Source organism: Neodiprion lecontei, chromosome 5 (assembly GCF_021901455.1).
Source record: "Neodiprion lecontei isolate iyNeoLeco1 chromosome 5, iyNeoLeco1.1, whole genome shotgun sequence".
Taxonomy (NCBI): Eukaryota; Metazoa; Arthropoda; class Insecta; order Hymenoptera; family Diprionidae; genus Neodiprion; species Neodiprion lecontei.
In genome coordinates, this window is record NC_060264.1 from 7,736,032 (window position 1) to 7,755,977 (window position 19,946).

Genomic DNA, 19,946 nt, shown 5'->3' on the forward strand with positions numbered 1-19,946 from the left:
ATATATATATACATATATATAGGTAATAATTTAAAAAATACTAATTTTAGACCAAAGATTTGGAAGTCGAGTCAACGAACAAGTTTATCGCTATAAATATAAATCGGCTTGTAAGATAAGCGTCTTAAATTTTCGTCAATTATTTACAAAATTACCATAACCCGTTTATCAACCGTGGAATACTTAAAAGTATAGTAAATCCGATATTACGTATTCAAAGAAGACTGACGATCAAAGTTCGTTAATTTTACGCGTACGTAAAAAATTCCTGACAATCGGAACGCATCATCACTGACCACCATTTATTCACCAGTCAATAAAACGGAGATGTTTACGATACGAATTCAATGCGGATGAGTTTCTCAAGTTTCGATTCAGACATTGGCTTCATGTTATATATGGCCATTCCATTGTGACGAAAGATAGAGAGAGATGAAAACAACAGCTCTGACAATGAGCGAAGAAAGTGTAAAAACCTCTGGTATGGAACTAACGATTTGCAATTCACTTTAGTCTTGTGCCAGCGCGTTCACTTCCGGTACAATCAGCTGTAGCGCGATATTTACCAGGTCGCAAGTCCCTCGGCGCGTCTAATTAACAATAAGATTTTCTCGTTCCCTTACGATATTCCCATGCGAAGATATTTGCAAAGAAATCGGAGGAGTGAGCAATTCGCAAGAGAAAACACAGAGACACCTTCTCACGCGTGAATGATCGAATTTTTCAATCAATAACCGGAGGCGATTTCATCACCGAACGTTGTTTTGAGAGTTTTATTTCCGAACCGTTTAGTTGGACACAAAATAAATTTACGAGTAGTCGCGGCTGGATAACAAGTATAAGCCGTAAAACGATCGATGGAAATTTTTACGCTTCGCGCGAATGGGATTCACGTCGAATCACGTTTGAACAAACTTGTCAGACCGATTCAAGTTCACGGTTCGTGCCTGGATAATTTTACAACGTTAGATCGATGTGAGAAATATACTTCAATCGATCGATCAACGAGTTTAAATAAACGGAAAAGGAAAAAAGATTTAGGCGAATTAATTAGGTGTACACGAAGAGATCTTTGACGAGCGTTTAATTCGGTACGTTTTAGTTTCAGTTAACGTTGCGACAAGAATCGATCGGTCCGTAAAAAAGAGAAACTGACGGAGATGGGACGTAAGGGAGATATGGAAAATGCTAATTAAACGGTTTATTTGTTGCAGGGTTACGAAATGAAATTTATGTTTGATCAATTATCGACGCCGAGTCTGCAAAAATGCAGCGACGCGATACAAATCCGAAAATATTATTTGTATTCACAATCGAAGCCTGGATCTTGCGATAGATGTCATCGCCCGGGGTGGTTAATCCGGATTTTATGCTTTCGATGTAACCGCGAAAGCCAAGAAAAATGCCAAGCACTCGCTTTCGTCCGATGATCGTTGCGAGATGTCGATTGTTAATATAAATAAGTCACCGCACGCGGCCCATCGTCGTTGATTTTGGGGATATAAAGGAGAGTCGTAGAGTGAAGAAAGAGTTGCAATAGTAATTAGAGAGCCGCGCGATTTTTCGAAGCAAAAACACAAGCTGCGGAATCAGACCTAGCCGGGTTCAAATATTCCGTAACTAATCCCTGATGCAGGTTTCATAGTTTTTTTTTTTTTTCTTTTTTTCTTTTTTTGCAAACCATGCAACAAGGTATCAAGTAATAATTATTGAAAATGCATATCTTTTTTCCTTTACCTTGTGATTGTTGATTTAACTCCAACCAAATTCATACTCCTGGTTTGCAAATTTTCTTGTGATCCATTGATCCAGCTTTAGTTAAATGAAATCTCTAAATGATCGGTATCTTCCCGTATCAGGAGCGAATTGATTTTAAGTGACGGTCCGACTACGACTACTCGGAGTTAGTTTACGCGTTCATTAATTACCAATTCGCGGCACGTTTTCAAACACGAGAGCAAAATGCGCTTCGGCGCTCCTAGCGGCAGACGCACAAGTTACTCAAAACTGAAATCAAGCTTGTCGATTGAAAACTATGCAATTAGTCGGGAGGCGCGAAAAAAAATCGATTTTTGCAAGGTATTTTCACGAATAGGCATTTCAATTTGTTAATATAAAAATGTACATACATATCAGGGTAACATCGAACTTTATTCTGATATTTTTCATTTATAAGAAAAAATGATTTTTGGAGCTGCACCTTTAAAAAAAGGCGTCTTGCGATGAGCAAGATATCTCTGGACTTGATCATCCGAAATGGAAAAACGAAAAAGATTTACTTAATATACAGTATTATCTGATCTGAGATCGGAAAAATGAGCAAAATGTTAATTTTTAACAAAACGGCGGCTTCTCAAAAAAAAAAAAGAACGATTTCCCATAAAAATTTTCGCCATAATTTGTCTATAAAAAGGAAACTAATCAACGGTAATAAAAAAAAACCTTCGATTAAGAACTGAGAAATATGTAACAATAAAGCTTGTATAAAAATTTGAGACTGATCGGTTCAGCCGTTTCCGATAAATCTTGCTCACCGACTTTGAAAACATAGTTTTGAGAAAAAAGCTTTCAAAGATTCACAAGAACTTTCAAACGCTCCAGAGTCTCCGAAAATGGGCGCGTAACTTGGAGAATATTTTTCGGATCGATATGAAATTTTCTATGCATACGTTCGAATGTACGTGCATTACGAAAATGAAAATTAAAAAAGTTGATCGATATTTGAAAAATTCTAACCAGGCCGTAGATAGGCTTTCATGTATTTCAAACAGGTTATAGCAGGGATTCGAAGATCACGATAGGTGTAAATATTTAGATTTCTCACGATTCTGAACAGGACTAAGGACCAAACAGGATTTAATAAATCCTTACTTAGTACCCGCAGGTCTACAGTAGGGCCAAAATTTCTACTGGAATTAACGCCGATTCGATATTACAGAATCGCTGAAATTTCGACTCTCGATAATATCGCATATTCGCGGAACGATTAACACACTTTGTACATGCGAAACGGACGTATTATATTTACAATATTGTGTATGAAAACCAATTAGAAGGAGTAGAAATTCTTTCCCGCAGGCTTCCGCATCGCTGGTACAAATTGCATCAGCATCGCAACACGTTGTACCGTTTAAATTATGCATAAGCATACACGGATACATCCGTATATATACATACATAAATACATACGTAAACGTCGCGTTATACTCGCGATATTTACGCTCGAGCATCAGCGGAGTTTATTGCTTAAGTAACTGGGCCCAGCCTCCTGGCACTTCTCTTCGAATTACCCTCGAGTATTTTTAACGCAAGTAAATTGCGGAAAACGGCGCATCCTGCAGCCTGCTTAAAGTCCAAGTTTTTGTACGCGTTAAATGCGTTTTCTTTTTTTTGCACGATGCCGTTTGCACGGCGAGAAAATTGCGGGTATCAAGTTTTATTGAATTTCTAGGAAACTGCAGGGAGAACGTCCGCGCAGAAGATTGAATATCAAATTTCGGTCGAGGACTGGTTACACATTTTTTTTTCTTTTTTTCTCTACAAACGGCAAGAAAATATAACTGGGCTAGCATTCCTGCGGCTCTGCATTTGAAACTAACGCCAGAACTTCGATATAACTTACACTGAGCAAAAATTTCATTCGTTACAGTAACTAGAAAAATTGAGTAAAACAGGTGTCGTTAAAAACAAACTGTTTGCGCTATCATCGATCCTTTTTTGCTAATTGGAACACGAAATCAGTTTCTGAGGTTTACTCTACTTTTTTTAGTTAAACAAGGCTTCAACGTCAATTTATCGTTGCACGAGCGTTAAATTTTCGCAACAGTTGCGAGAAAATCTAGCAACAGCGATCGTAATGACAAAGAATAGCAACGGATACCAGACTTTCCGGTAACGGCTAGAAAACTAATTTTCATTTTTCACCTGGAACTATATTTTTGGATCGTGGTAAAAAATGAAAATATGGCAGATTTTAACCTTCGATATTTTTTTTTTCCAGGTGACATCAGAACCTCGTTTCTCAGCGGCAGCAGCTTCAACGTCACCTGGCATCTCGCCTATCCGCACAGGGTGAGTTTCTCTGCTTTATTGTTACACAGGTATTGTACATAATTCTGCATCCTCACCTTCTAACCGCTTTGGGATGAGAAAAATCATCGGCAAGAGGTGAACGAAACCTCCAGCCGTAATACCGACTATCAGCTATGCGCGTAAGCCCCAGATCAAGACAATGGTAACTGGTGCTGGTAATGAATAATTCCGGTGCCATGCAACTTCCGTTATCCATAAGGCAACGCCGGAACTCTGGCATAACACATCCTCGGTTTAAACGAACCTTTTCATACTCGCTCCGAGTTCTGCGGGACGACTTGTTTCACAAACCGTTGCGATCCGAACCGATCGGATAACCGAAATCGAGTTATCATTATCGCGATAATTTTATTTCATCATCGCACTCTACGCGTCATGTAATAATATGCGCAACATTAACCCGTCAATCAAATCTTAGGAGAATTATTGTCCCGTGATTCACCCTCCTCGAAGCATTGAAATTTTTCATAAACGGTACAAATAAATTCATTAAACCATTATTCTCGCCGATTTTAACGCCAGTCGTAACCTTCTCAGTGCTGACGAGAAGAGCGTCGCGGCGTTGATGATAGCGTTTAAAAGCTACAAAGAAAAAAAGAGAAGAAAAAGAAGAAAAAGGAAAAAAGGCACACACTTACAGGCGATAGCCAATCAACGGCTGTTTCGTGAACCGTAACACGGATTTAAATTCTTGCACGAGTATTTAATGGCATTAATCATCGTGCCGCGTTCGATTTATAAGGTATAAAAGAATGCAGGTGCACAAGGTGCTCCACATGAGACGGTCGTATCGGTGATACCAAGGTCTTAGTATATCCCGAAGGCAAAAGATCGATGAATCGTTGAAAGGAAGCTTAGAAACACGGGGTAAAATTATTTTCTTTCAAAATCTCCGGCGTACGTCGTATCTCGCCACACGTTCAGGTATGTGGGAGGTTGCGACGGTGACGTCACTCGGTTAAGACGATCGGAATTCGATCCTAAAGGCACGTACAGCAACAATATCGACTGATTACAGAATCACCCGCGAATGCGGTGTAAAAAAGAACACGTAACAACGGTCTCTCGATATTTTCTATCGTATTTCTATCGTCAATTTTCTAAAACTAAGGTATGAAATTCGCGCGACGAATAAAATTCGTCGACGAAAAAGCCCGCGCGCCGCTCAATTGTTTCAAAACGATACAATTTCACACTAGGATCAATGAAATTTTAACGATTCGTGATTCGTCTTCCGCTGGTTTCGTTTTTTTTTTTTTTTTTTTTGTTTCTTCTTCTTTATGGATTATGGCTTTACGCATAAGTTGTTACCGAGTTACGACATATTCGCGGGGAAAAGGGAGGGCGACGGATCGGCATTACGGCCTACGCTCCTCTCTTCAAGGCAGGGGACTGCGTTGAATTATTCAGTCAAGAAAACACCCGCTATTTAGCAAACCACGCAACGTCGTCGTCGCCTTTCGTACAAAAATTCCAACGCCTTGCAAAATAACCGATACACACATTCGCTGTGTGTGTGTGTGTGTGTTATAAACTACAGGCCGATTCTTAGCGATGTAATATCCTCACCTCCTCACCTCTGTCACGAAGATTATACTTCACCGAAAACTATCCGTATATCCTGCTCGCAGGTGAAAAAACGGTAAAAAATTGGTGCCGTCATATTTTTTTTTTTTTTTTTTAATTGTTTTATTTTTTCTCTCTCTTTTTTCCCCTGACTGCGAATCATGTGTGTACTCGTACGAAAACCTTTCAACCGTTGACGCTGTCGTTGGACTACTGACAAAGGATGAAATTTTAACCAAAGAATAAGGCGATGTTTGTGGAATATTGAACAGCATTTATCGGTATCGTGTTCAAATCGATTACGTTTTACGCCGACTGTTATTAGCCGACGAGAGATATTCTTTTAGAAAATGTCGCGCGTCCGCAAAATTCCACGGCAAAGTCTCAAGTTTACCGCGGACGCGTAATACAGGTTTTAGAAACAAGACGACTGTTTGTTATTCGTCGTTTGATGAGATTTCAACGTTGATTTTCACCGCCGAATTTACAATCCGATTCGATTATTATAATGTGTCTAATTTAAACAGCAAACTTTGTCGGTTATACCGTGATATTGCAAAGTAAATTGTGTCAATTTGAACTGTACCGTGGAATAAAGATGATGGGGAGAATGAAAAAAAGAAAGAAAAAAAAAAAAAACCTCTCGGAGTGACAAGAGCAGGTATATAATTTTTTTTTTTTTTTGAAACGAAAATTTGTATACATCGATAATATCGACGGATGTGTTTCGTCGCGAACTGCGAGCTTCCGGTTGATTATAACAAGAAATAATGAAATCTGCAACAACAAAAAAAAAGAAAAGAAAGAATTGAAAACACCGAATTCCGTTTACGTAACTACTCTGCATCTGAAATAAATTTGTCGTAGCGATGTATTATATATTGTAAAATAGGATATTACAAGGACCGACCGGAAGAATTGTTATCATTCCGTTGTAATAATATAATACAAGTGAAGTGAGGGAATGAAGGGGGGAAACAAATAAAGGAAATATTATCTGAAAAAATATAATAATACATAGGTTTTTTTTATCCATAGAATATAGAAGATAGGAAGAAACGCCACGGCACGGCGGTTAAGTCGATTGGAATGTTCACTAAAGCCCGTTCGTTACTTTCTTATTTCTTCTTCCGCATATACATAGCGGTTAAAACGATGCCTATTTCAGTTGCGCTCGTGCGCGGCTGACAGAGACATGTATAATGCAATACATATACGTACCTATGCATGTATGGATGTCTGTATAAACGCGCCCGTAAACTGTACAGTGTATCGATATATCCGTGTGTCTGTACAAACGCCTAGTTGTGTACGTCTAATCGATACCACCGTTCGATTCACGTTCTACACTTTGACGCGAGGCGTTATTCTACGCGTTAGTATGCGCGTTAAAAAGCCACGGCAAACCGGCCAACACGACGATGATGACGATGCGACGATCCTGGAGACCGACCCGTGGCGTCATTTCGGATTAATCACGAATCGCCGGTAAAATAAAAAAAAAAAAAAAAAGAAAAAGAAAAAAAAAACAGAGGGGAATTTCCGATTGAGGATATTTTAAATAAGCGACGAAACTCGAAGCGAAGAAATAAAAGATACCCGACAAAGCAAAGTTACGAAAAGTAAAGTTTCGATAAGAAAACTAATTTTCATTTTCTACCTAGAAGTGTATTTTTCGATTCTGATAAAAAATGAAAATTGTTAATCTACGTCAAGGATCGGAGAGTGAAATTTGTCAAGCGCCGCGGCTGCGGCTTATTTTTATTCTACAAATGCGCGTTAGAGTCGCTGTAAAATATGCCGATGTGGAAATATTGGATTTCTCGATATCGGTGGAACTATTTTCGCCGAGCGATGGAAACGGATATATCCTGGCGTTGAAAATTCTTCAATTTCAAAACCGCTTCTCTCTGCTCGGTCATGCGAAACGCTTCGACTGTGTCGGGGGAATTGCAGTTGCACGAATCGTCGTACAACGTGTAATGCGGTATGATTTCAATCGGTGGTCGAACATTCTTCGGCGTATAGATCCCGCAGTGCCTTATGCAGTGCGAAACGATTTTTGCTGAACCGTCGATGACCGAAACCGCTCTTCGAGCGGTGATTAAATTACGCTGCACAATTCGAATCACCCTCGTCATCGTTATTGTTGAATTATACATAGCGTCGAGTCGACGGGCCGGATTTAATGAGCCATATTCGACGCCGTTAATCATGGGAAATAATTTCCAATCGTTATGCATCGTTTTCGTTTATTTTTATTTTCACACTTCTTTTTCTCCGATTTAAATTGTTGCTCTCTACGTACGGCAATTTCGACGCTACAACTGCATTTCGAACGAGTCATCTTGCCCCGACGCCGCGACGGGATAACAAGTTTATTCAATACAGAAGAGAGAGAGAGAGAGAGAGAGAGAAAAATAAATAAAATACTCACGATAATTATAACCGACGTAGTCAGAGTCCGAAGCAAACAGACGCTCGTCATTCGTGATTCCTCTATTTATTAATATAACTACCGAAACACGTATTAACGCGCGAGGAGCTCTACCGAGAACGATAATTAAATCACTTTGAAAATATGTACGCGGCGTCGTTGTCTGGCATCCTCTAAACTCTAAAAACTCCGAATCGTCATTCAAGGCCTGAAACCTAGGCAAACCGAGTGGAATATCTCAACATTTATGTACATACATACGTATATACATAAATCACTGGGATTCCGGAGCTTGTTCTTCTTTTTTCTTTACGCCAATAACGGAAACTTATCGTTACACTTTACTCTTCCACTGTAACAATGACGATCATCGATCATACGTACCTCGAATTCACATCAAAACATCCAGAGTCGCACTTTCGTCCCTCCGATTCATCAATGACCGGATCCACGCACGAATTTATCCTACCAAAAGTTTACACTGATTCAATTGTTCCGCTGATGATGGATCCACTAACGATCTATTAACCGTGACACCCGCACTCTGAATAGCGCCAACGTTCATTGTGATAATTCTGTCGAACGTCGAAAATGTTCCTTGATAGTCCCACAACATTCAGCGACCAAGTAACGCTTCAATGTTTGCAAACATTGCGTACTTGCAGACTTTCTCTCTCGTCAGATTCTTTCTAAACATTATATTTATATGTATGTACGGTTGGATTTTTATATCAGCATCGATAGTGCAATTTAGAAAAATGACGGTGTTAAAATCGATCAAAAGTGACCGGTGTGGACTACTACAAAACAATTTTCACCGTCAATTTAGAACTTGAGCGTCAAATAGTGTTAGATCGACATAAAATAGCGTCGAATTGACACTAAAAAATATTTTATAGAAGTCCACACCGCATTTTTTTTTTTTTGTTTTATCTTTTTATTTACAGTATGATCACGTTTCAATTTTGTTCTTTAATTTTGACCCAGCGTCACGGGAATGTAATTCAGAAACGTAAATTTATATATTAGCCTGCGATCCACGATTTACGACTCAACGGCGGTTTATTCTATTGCGCAAATGTTTCCTCGGCAATCGCATCGAGAATATTGTAAAAATTCAACAACGAAATATTTATCCGTGGCTTACAGAGCACCGATCGTCGGTCGTAACAAGAGAGAGAATTTCAATAACCAAAGACTGAGGCCGCTGTATAATAATTACAGTCGCGTAGGTTCAGTGCACAATTAGTCATTCATCCTGCGACTTGAGCAAGAGAAGTTTGAGGTCAACAGCTGTGGGACGTCGGGCTTTACACGAGCCTCGCATGCCTTCGCACCCAACCAGTTTCGTAGGTATCTCAACGTCCTTTCGGGTCGTCTATCAATTCTCACAAATCCCAGAGGCAAGAGGGACGTTTCCCGGATAAACCGGGACGCGTAACCAGCAGCACTTAGTAAATTATCCCGATGGAATCGGGGCGTCGAATAATCCGGACGCGCGTTTCTTACGGTATAATCGGGATCCTGTTGCAGATCGGTAGTCATTCCGGTTATCGTACGCAACGCGTCCTCGCCGTGTAATATATTTAGTTAGGCTACGCCCAGGAGGATTTGAAATTTGTTTATTACATTTTGCAATTCGTTACAGCGAAGAGAGATATCGCGGAATGAGTTACGCCGATGAACGCGAGGCTGTTGGATGAATGGGAAAGAGGCGCGCGGAGCGCACGCCGGGATCCTGAAATAAGAACAGAAAACGAAACAAGCGGTGAGATGAAGAGAGAACGAATAAGAAAACGAAAATGATTGAAATAAAATTAGACGAGACAACGCCTCTGCGCACCTGCGAAACAACGCGCCCAACGAAGCGCCTGAGGTGCGGCACAAATATTTACGAACAATTTTAGCGCGCGCACCTGATACCTATCCTCGACCTGTACCTACAACGAGAGATTTTTCAACCGCCCTAGCTTTCACTTGGAATCCATGAAAGAGTTACTTACGTGTTTGGCCCGAAGCGAGAACCGGACTGAACGAGGCATTCTTTCGACGATACTGCGCCTCGTTCATGCTCGGAAGAAAATTTCATCTTAATGAGAAAAGTTTGGCGCTCGCGACGAAATTTCAAGGTTGACATGCGTCCGAACGAACATCATTTTCACGCAATCGAAAAGTTTTGTGCTGATTTTATAACGCGCGGAAAACAAAATGTTTTTCAATCGTGTCTGAGGAAAATCAGATCTACGCAGTGAAACGATTTTGTAAAGATTGAAGAATGATTGTTTGATTGCTACGTTTGCAAATATTATCGCATGATTGCAATTTATGCTGCATGAATCTAGTCTCACATCGAAAAATAACGGAGAAATACGGCGTTGCGAATCGACAGACTGATTCAATGGCATTGAACCACGAATGATTTAATTCTACATATTACACTGGACAGAGGCCTGAAGCCTCTTCTAATAACTGCTCATCTTACTTCTCTTGCTAGAAAGGATTTTTAACGCGTTACGGAGAGTAATTTGCCACTTGAAGAAAAGTTTTTTGTAATTTCACGATGTAACGTATTACTTGATAGCGGTAATCAATTAGTAACTCTGACGATTTCGTAAATTCGACTAATTTCTCTCCACTGTACAGATTTAATGAACTGTAGGAAGTGATATTAGTTGAATCTACCAGAGCGTGTTCAATATTTTTACGATACCATGAAAAAAGTGTTATTTCATTAAATGGATTAAATCAAAATTAAGATTTCGTATTTATAAGTATATTTTATTGAATCAAATTTTTTGCAATTTCGAAACAAATATTCCGTCGCTTCGGTACTTGCAACAAAATACCGTGTTCCCGCGACAAATTTTTTCTACAAAATGGGTCTACGAATCGATTTTTTTTTTTTAAAAAAAAGCAAAAAGTTTTCCTCTTGCACAAAACAGAATGGCACCTTGAATGCCGGCCATGGCCCACTGCAGGACTTTTGAAACACGATGTACACTGTACGGTGACTATAAAGCTGCTCTCCAGCGAGTGGCTACAAAGGTCATTGTTATTCCATGCGTACTGTAAATTGACACCGATACGTGTCAAAAATAGTATATCTGCACTACGACTAGAAGTCGATTGGGCCCGTGCCCAGATGCCCGTTTTCTTTGTACGCCAAAGAATTCAGCTTCTCGACGTGCATTTTCACCCTGCACGATTCTCTCGGATCATCTCGCGTTATCATTGGATGACCCTTTTCATTTTTCTCTTCTCAGGGTGGCTTCAGGCTGCAGATTTTAGACGCCCTCGACAGACCCCTCGTCGATCTCACCCCGGTCACCCAGGTCAGCGAATTCGTCGAGGACGATGCCACGTACGTTTGACTCCCGTTTGAGTGGCGTTGGGGGGTTCGGGAGGAACCCGATCGCCGATTGGTAATTCAAAAATATGTTTTTCAGGGCGCAATCATTCCCGGTAAGCTTGCCTCAGAACTTCACGTGCAAGGACTGCACCATCAGGCTTCTACGGGAGGCCGAAGAATGGGGATCAACGTACAGGTTTTGGTCCTGCGCCGACATCGACGTGAGTCAATTTACGATTTAACGATAGTATGTGGATAATCTGGTAGAGCACTTCCTTGTTATAAGAGAATTTTTCCTTCGTTCCACTTGACTGAGTTTTACAGCTTCTCCCACTCTACCACATACCATCTGAGGTCTCCCAACTTTGGCACGGACTTCTCGTTATAAGCCAACGATCGACTGCGTGGAATCATACGTGTTTAGACACAGAATTCGGATACATAACTGTGATTCTCTTATAACGAGGAGCATGCCCGAGCACTCCGTGTAGTAGTAGGGGAACGTTGAAGAGACGAATTACTTGGAATCCTATTTTCCTGACCGCCTTAACACTCTCTTATAACGAGATGGTACTGCGCAAAGAATGATTGAACACGAGTTCAAACGGTCCAACAAAAATCTATCCCATTTATAATTCAAATGAATGAAGAGTAAGAGTTTAATCGTACAGTGTCGAATAATTCCCTGAAATTAGCAGTCGAAATGACCGAACTTTTCCTGCAGTTCGTACCCGCAGTTTCGATCGATCTTTCCTTCTGATTCGTCCGAAAGTATACATCGAGACGTGATTTTGTTTATTTGGACAACGTGCACGGTGCATATTATACGTTCGATGTAAGATCCTTAAATTGTCCGGTCCGAAAAAGAAACGGTAATAAAAATATCGTAAGCGTCTCCTCGGCGTCTGCTTTAAAGTACACTCACAACCGTTTCTCGGAGGATTACGGGTATATCATTAAATGCATCTACCTACATCTACCTGAAGTGGTACTATAGCTTCAGTTATACGAGCACGCGTTACGTACGGTGAGAATTTGCGAGTGGTAAATGACGGGCTTTCGCGAGCTGTCGTTATGACACTATAACCGAAGCGGTTTTGTACTCCAACAGATTCTGGAGAAGAAAGAGTACAGAGAAGACTGCAGTAAGCACGGTAAATACCTCGTGGGAAGATGCAGATGCGACAGATTCTACCGCGGATCTAGGTGCGAGATCAAGGAAGAGTGCCTCGACGACGTGGACTGCGGATCGCAAGGGGTCTGCGTCGACAACAAGGGAACGACATCCCCGACCAAACACTGCTATTGCAACATCGGATGGTTCGGTCCCGGATGCAACAAGAGTAAGCGATGAAATGTAGCGCGGAAGTCCGAAACACACCTTGACACAAGTTGCCTGAAAGAAGTCTTCCTATCGAGGAGGACTGTCAGGCACCCTGTTCTTGGGTTTCGAGGAGTTGCGTTAAGCGACGCGATATGAACACATCCGCGTTTCTCACGAATTTCAGAATCGCCGATCAAGAGCACGGAGATAAACTTCGACGCGTACACCATGAAGAACTTCTCCGACAGCTTCAAGCTCTACTGGCGGATTCTCAAGGACATTAACGAGCTCGAGGCTGTGATGGTGGTCAACGGCACCTCTTGGGTTGGACTCGGATGGCGACCGAAGGACCTGACTCCGGCTTGCAAGGCTTTTCCCGAACTTTCAGACCCGCCCGGTGAACCGCTACCGAAACCGGAACCAAAATCAGAACCAGAACCGGCACCCGAAGGCGTTCCAGAGCCGACAAGTGGCTCCGCCAAAGCCGAGCCTGAGCCGCACGCAGAGTCGAAGGCCGAGCCGGTTTCCGAACCGAAATCGGTTCCCGTCTCGAGTCCTGAACCATCCCCCGAACCCGGTGCTGAACCAACTCCAGAACCGGAAGCCGAGCCCTCAAAGTCCGGGGCGAAACGGAGATCACCAAAGGCTTACGGGGCCGCACCGCCTGATTCCGATGTCACAGTTCGCACTAGCGTCACTTACCAAGTGAGCAGCAAGCAAGGTACGCGAGTGGTGATTTTTTACGATCGGTGGAATTGGTGAGGATTTTCGAAGTTTAACGTGTTGGGTTCGTTTTTTTCTTCCAGGACGGAAGAGGCGAGCTATCGGAGCCGCGGAGACGGAACCAACGACTGGTGAGTGGACTGTATGTAGTTAGTATGTTGGATTATGAACGTAGCTCGAAACCCTTGTATAGCACGTAAAATATGCGTCGTTGAGTAAATTGCACTCTCTTGAGTTTCCCACGATTTTGCAATGTATAACCGTATGAGTTATACTGACGTAGGTAAATACACACCTTGGATGTTGATATATGTACGTGGATGGCGAACCTCGGACGTAGTTGTTTCTCTTGGCATTTACGGAGGAAAATCTTCTGCCGGTACTGTGCCGCAGCACGTTGCGATTAAGTGAAAGAGATGCTTTCTGTAGTTTAGGATTATTAAAAGTCGAGCTTTTTATCCCCGTACCTTATTTTAGGTCTATAACTGATTGGAGTCCATATCATATTCCCACGATATTAATCACTGCGTAAGGCGAACGAATGATACCGAGACGTTAGCTTGCAGCAATTTCGATGTTTGAATACTTATTAACAGATTACCCACTCCAAGTAGAATAATTGACAAAAATTCTGTAGCCACCTTCTAATCTGATATTGGAAGCCGGTGTGTACGCACAAACGATCCATGCCTGTAAATACCGGCGAGAAAGAGTGTACAAAAACAAGTCAAACGTACCTTTCGAGAACTTAACGCTCGGTGAAAGCAAGCGAAAGTGAAAATTACCGATATCAAGTCGTGCCTCGGCAAAGGTAGTGACTTTTTTACACCTGAAAGAAATATGCATACCCGTTAAACGGTTGATGATTTACGGACTGGATCTTCTGCGCGTTTTATTCACGGCCAACTGAACATCCCAAAATTTCCCCTCAAAAGCTTGTTTCCCGTAAAAATGACGACCCTAAAACGATTAGCCACGTATCATGAATTATTTTCGTAAATGTATAATGCACAACGGTGAAGGTTCGAAGGTGAATAGTTGCATGGAGTTGTTGCTTTGTTGCACAGGGGAGCCCAGCGGCGCGCCTACTTACACCACTGCTGAACCTCAACCAAAAACATCCACACCTGAACCAACCTCCATCACGGAATCATACCGTCCCGAACCCATTTCATCAACCCACGAATCATCCACTGTATTCACAACCGTAAACGAACCTCGCTCTGGAACCAATCGTGAACCAAAATCCGAACCCGTCTCTGAACCAGTTTCCGAACCCACGTCCGAACCGAAATCCGAGCCTACTTCTGAACCCACATCTGAACCAAAGTCTGAACCTACTGCTGAACCAAAATCCGAACCCGCCTCTGAACCCACATCGGAACCGGTTTCGGAACCGAAATCCGAACCCGTATCTGAACCCACATCGGAACCGGTTTCGGAACCAAAATCCGAACCCGTTTCTGAACCCACATCGGAACCGATTTCGGAACCTTTTGCGGAACCCAAATCCGAACCTGTCTCTGAACCAGTTTCCGAACCTAGTGCTGAACCCAAATCCGAACCTAATGCGGAACCGAAATCAGAGCCGATCTCGGAACCCACGACCGAACCTAAATCAGAACCGGTTTCTGAGCCGAGCGCTGAACCAAAATCCGAACCCAATCCCGAACCCGTAACCGAACCGCATCCTGAGCCGAAATTGGAGCCTAATTTCAACGTAGAAGCTCTGGGACCAACGGAGAAGTCGGGAGCGACAAAAGGTAACAAAAGTGATCTTGGTTTTTTGCTTTGTATATATGACTTGTAGAGTAATATTGCGACACGTAGTTGATGCTGGTAGTGTAGATGATGTATAGTGATTTTAAGTGGGATCATGCATCATGTAAATATGCAATGCGATGAACTTGCGATGAGTACCTAGTTAGTAATTTGAGCCGGAATTATACATCGTACATAATGCAGTTTTGAATACGGGACTTGTATCATACCGATCTGAAAGAACAACGAATGCTGCTTCGAATTCAATAGAATTGACCGTACCTGAGTGAGTGTTATACAACTGTTACTTATCTCCTCGAATGTGGGCAGACGTAAAATACCTTAGTCCGATCCACCGGGTTAGTCGTAAGACCGCAATAATATTATCGATGATAATAATGACCGACGGTAACAGCAATATTCGTTTACAGTTATAACCGTCGCGGCTCGGTCTACTAATGATACATTTTTTAATTATCAAGCTCCAACACCATCGGCGGTTCATAAATACACTCCTAAGCACGATTTCAATCCAATGGACTGTACGGACATCGTGATCGGCAGCGCGGTCGGCATGACGCACCGAATCGGAGATTATTACACGAGAGATCGATCTACGCCGCGTCCGGACGCGTTCTGGGGTGGTCAGGACGGCCTCACGGCTGCAATGGGCTTCGAGAAGGATGGCGTGACGACAATAGTCTTCAGGAAGAAACTCAACGACACCGGACTCGCGGACCACGAGATAGTCGACTCTGCGATGCACGTGATCTGGGCCAAGGGTCAGGAGCCAGGAAGCTACGTCCACGACCCGCCGAGCGGTGTGGAAAAGAGCAAAGTGTCCGTGAAGGACTTCTACAAGCCGGACGAGCTCAAGTACCACGGTCACAGCTCGCAGCGAGGCTTCACAAGCATAAACTTCCTCGGTGAGTACCATGTTGCTGATTAATTGCAGCCAGCTTTGGAAATGGGTCAACTCCTTGTACTTATCGTAATCTATAAATTCAACGTTATCGCAGACGAGCACAAGACCGAGTCCGGTGGTCACGCACCACTCGAAGGTGGAGGCTGCGGCGGAGAATGGCGGTATCCGAGACATTGTTCCTTGAAGAACGGTACGTGCGAGTACGCCGCACGATGGGTCTACAAGGCCAAAAAGGTACAATGTGGCTAATAAAGCCTCTTTCCCGTTCCTTTTTGCAATCCATCGCGCAAACGCCGCGCGAGCATGTCTCACCGACGCGGCGTCCAAGATTGGGCAGTTTGAATAACGTGCTGTTTATTTTCAAGGACTTGCTGGCTTTCACCATCGTAACTTCTCACACCGATAAATGGACGGGCATAGGATTGTCCAACGACGAAAAAATGGTGAGTCGATACGACCGGAATTATTCATCCGTTAAAAATGATCTCAATAACTATCGATGTATGATAATCATCCTTCCGATTGGTTCCCAGTCGCAAACCGACGCGATAATAGGATGGGTCAACAAGCTGACTGGTCAGCCGTTCGTCATGGACACTTGGATCAGCGGGTACAATTCCCCGCTTTTGGACGAGTCGCAGGACATTCTTGAACGGTCCGGAAAAATCGAGGACGGATTCACGACCCTCAATTTTACTAGAAAACGGGCGACGAGAGACTCCAAGGATATTTCAATCACGGACGAGCACTGCGTCTACATGATGTTTCCGATCAAGGGAGGCCTCTTCAACGCCGTTAACAAAAAGCTCAAGAAACACGAGACGGTACCGATGATATCGAGCGATAGGATATGCGTCAGGTCCTGCGGCGACGGTGAGTTTACCGCTCTTGAATTCCAGCTCAAGCCCCCGGTAAGGTACCTGAATAAACTCGTTCAATTCCCGTTCAGAGTTCGATGAGGACGCGCCAGCCACTCCCGGTCCTCCCAGGCTCGTCTACGACTTTGAGGTAAAACTTTTGGACCTAGGGGACGGGTTCCAGGCGCCGGATCCCAACACTCCAGAGTTCGAAACGATATCAAACACGATTGCAGACAGCTTTAAACCGGCTCTGAGCAAGGTTCCCGGCTTCTATGAGGTCAAATTGAACCAACTCGAGAGGTGAGTGTGCACGAATATAACGCGTTCTCATTCCACGCGTCAATAATTCGCGGATGCGCGTAAACACGGGTCAGAAGACCGTCTACGAGAACAAAGAGTTGGCTAATAATTTATGGCGTCGTTTTCACCCATCGCAGATCCGACGGAGAATCGATCCTTGCCAAGATGAACCTAATCCTCGACAAAAATGAGGAAAAGGGTCGGGCCTTGAGGCCCGAAGACACGGAAGCGATGGCCAGAGGGGCCCTGAACGAGACACTGGTCACTGGGCGCGTCGGAACCCTTCGGGTAGACCCACAATATCTGGTCTTCAAAGCGCCACAAAGTAAGCCATTGAGAGCCTGACGATATATCGACCTTGCCTGGAGATATTACATTGCCAAAGTTCGGAAACTCCGCGAACGATAGCCGTTTTATTCTCTTCGTATATTTACACCCGTGGTAATTAAATCGGAGGCTTGAAAAATAAGAGGATATAAAAGCGAACGTAACGATTGTCGGTTGTACGAACCGAGAGAATCAATTAAAAGTTTTAATCTTAATTTGCATTTCGTTTCCTCAGTTCGCCTGATGTAGCAATCCTTCCAATTACCTTCCATCTTACGATAATAATTTGCGAATATACAGTAGCTCGAAGTTCAGAATGGCTGCCAAACCGAACGTCGCAGTATCCGTAAGAAATGAATTAATCGATCCCACAGCATAGATATAATCACGGCACTCCGGAAGAAGCTAAATTAATACAGCTTCGTTAAGAGTTTTGGTTTTTCATTTTCAGTCACGGACATTTCCGACGAGGACGAGGCCTCTTCGCCTAGTACAACGGGACTTCTACTGGGTTCGACAAAACTGTACGTTATCGTTGGTTGCGTAGCTGCCCTTGTAGCACTGGCGCTTCTCCAGGCAACTTGCACCCTTTATCGTTCGAGGAAACGAACGTCAAAGGTAAAACCATGAGTAAAAATTTTACACTACAGTACCTAACATTAACCGTACGAACTTGTTAACCGGTGGGATGAAAGAAGCCCTTCCTTGTAACCTTGAACGACGAAGAAGCGCCGTAAGAACTTTGAAAACGACTCAATTTGTTGAAACTGTGCTTGTTCGTCGAAATATGTTGTTATTTTTTTTTTCCTCCGATCACTGTTGTCTCTGTCTCTGTCGCTATTTGTTTTTTTTTTTTTTTTTTTTTTTGCGTTTTAACCGTGTGATTTTTTTTTCACTCACTGTGCATAACCGTATCGATGAAACGCGCGAGAAGACCGCACGTAGAACTGAATTGTATACCTGATGAATTTATTGTATCAACAGAACGTAGTTTAGAATTAATAACCTTCACGAGGCTGTTGAGAGTGAATTAACGATGAGAAGAAAAAAAAAAAAAAAAAAACCGACGTTTTCTTTGTTATTTTATTCATATATATATATTTTTATTTTTTTATTTTTTTTCTTTATGCTTGCTTATGTTGCATGACTCGTTGACTCGGTTGACGCGACTTCGCTCCTCCCGCAGAGGGTGTACGCGCTCCCACTTCAGGCTTCTTCTCCTGCTTCAATGAATCCAATTCATCACCCAAACTCGAATACGACGCAGTTACGTCATCAAAGTCAAAACAACTATCAATACAACAACCACCACCAACATTTTCCGCCAAATATGCACCGGCCCGCCTCGAACTGGTAGCATATCTATGAATGTCAATTTTCCCTACCAAGGTACATTAATATCCTTTCTTTCTATATCTTTTGTGTTACTTTCATGCGCTTGTCTTTGTGCAATTTTCTATTTTTTTTCTCTCATTTTGTTTAATAGAAGATAATAAGGAAAAAAAATATTTGATTATTATTTTTTTTTTTTTTTGTTTTTTGTTTGGTCCCGCAAAAATGGCGCGATTGTTTTACCTACTAATCTGTTTGAAATTTCATCATCGACGGTGGTTGGTTAATCGCTCGTTAGATAAATATCACTCTCGCAAATTGCAGATCTAACCGAACATCTTCCGACCCAAATACCGTAAACGAAATTGATGAATACACTCGGCGCGGTCCTTGCAGAGTATGTTTACATATCTATCTATCTGTTTATCCTGCACCTTGCACGAATTCTACATATATATATATATATAATAATTCACGCTTTTGCACAGCTAGATATGATATAAAAAAAATCACAGCACAATTTTACCGACAACAGCATGTGTTGTGTAATTAAAAATACAATTATATTACACAGAGTGAATTCCTAACGACTGCATGGTTAGTTGTCTGCTGGAGTTCAATGCGCACGAGCCACAATCCGAGAGCAATTATTTGTCAGGTTGACCAACTGTCTCTAACCTAAAAAATTCTAACAGTTATGAATTGAGCACAATCGCGACCGTAAGCTGTCGAAATTTTAGAGGTTTTAGACAGTTGGTCAACCTGGCAAATAATTGCCTCTCGGATTGTGACGCGTGCGCATTAAACTCCAGCAGACAACGAACCATGCAGTTGTTAGGAATTCACTCTGTATAGCATGTGGTGTGTAAAATGAAATGAAGAGAGAGCACGCGACTGCAGAGCTGAAGTTTAATCGTGTCAAGTTTTTTTCTTGTTCCTTTTTTTTTTAT

The 19,946-nt window shown here is 42.4% G+C and overlaps 1 protein-coding gene across 6 annotated transcripts in view; it reads left to right on the plus strand.

Moving 5' to 3' along the window:
- LOC107220133 overlaps positions 1-19,946 on the plus strand; it is a 28,079-nt gene that overhangs the window by 5,301 nt on the left and 2,832 nt on the right. For 2 of the 6 annotated variants that reach the window (XM_015658597.2, XM_015658606.2), the window contains exons 3-16: positions 4,001-4,071; positions 11,359-11,456; positions 11,542-11,665; positions 12,556-12,787; positions 12,953-13,489; positions 13,575-13,622; positions 14,559-15,254; positions 15,735-16,178; positions 16,272-16,411; positions 16,543-16,620; positions 16,711-17,050; positions 17,127-17,337; positions 17,475-17,662; positions 18,116-18,282. In XM_015658597.2, the coding sequence (XP_015514083.2) occupies positions 4,001-4,071; positions 11,359-11,456; positions 11,542-11,665; positions 12,556-12,787; positions 12,953-13,489; positions 13,575-13,622; positions 14,559-15,254; positions 15,735-16,178; positions 16,272-16,411; positions 16,543-16,620; positions 16,711-17,050; positions 17,127-17,337; positions 17,475-17,662; positions 18,116-18,282 (3,374 nt within the window). Of the gene's footprint in view, positions 1-4,000; positions 4,072-11,358; positions 11,457-11,541; positions 11,666-12,555; positions 12,788-12,952; positions 13,490-13,574; positions 13,623-14,558; positions 15,255-15,734; positions 16,179-16,271; positions 16,412-16,542; positions 16,621-16,710; positions 17,051-17,126; positions 17,338-17,474; positions 17,663-18,115; positions 18,283-18,850; positions 19,054-19,320; positions 19,394-19,946 lie in introns of all 6 variants that reach the window. The other 4 variants (XR_001525598.2, XR_006904561.1, XM_046740773.1 and 1 more) reach the window with 4 other exon arrangements.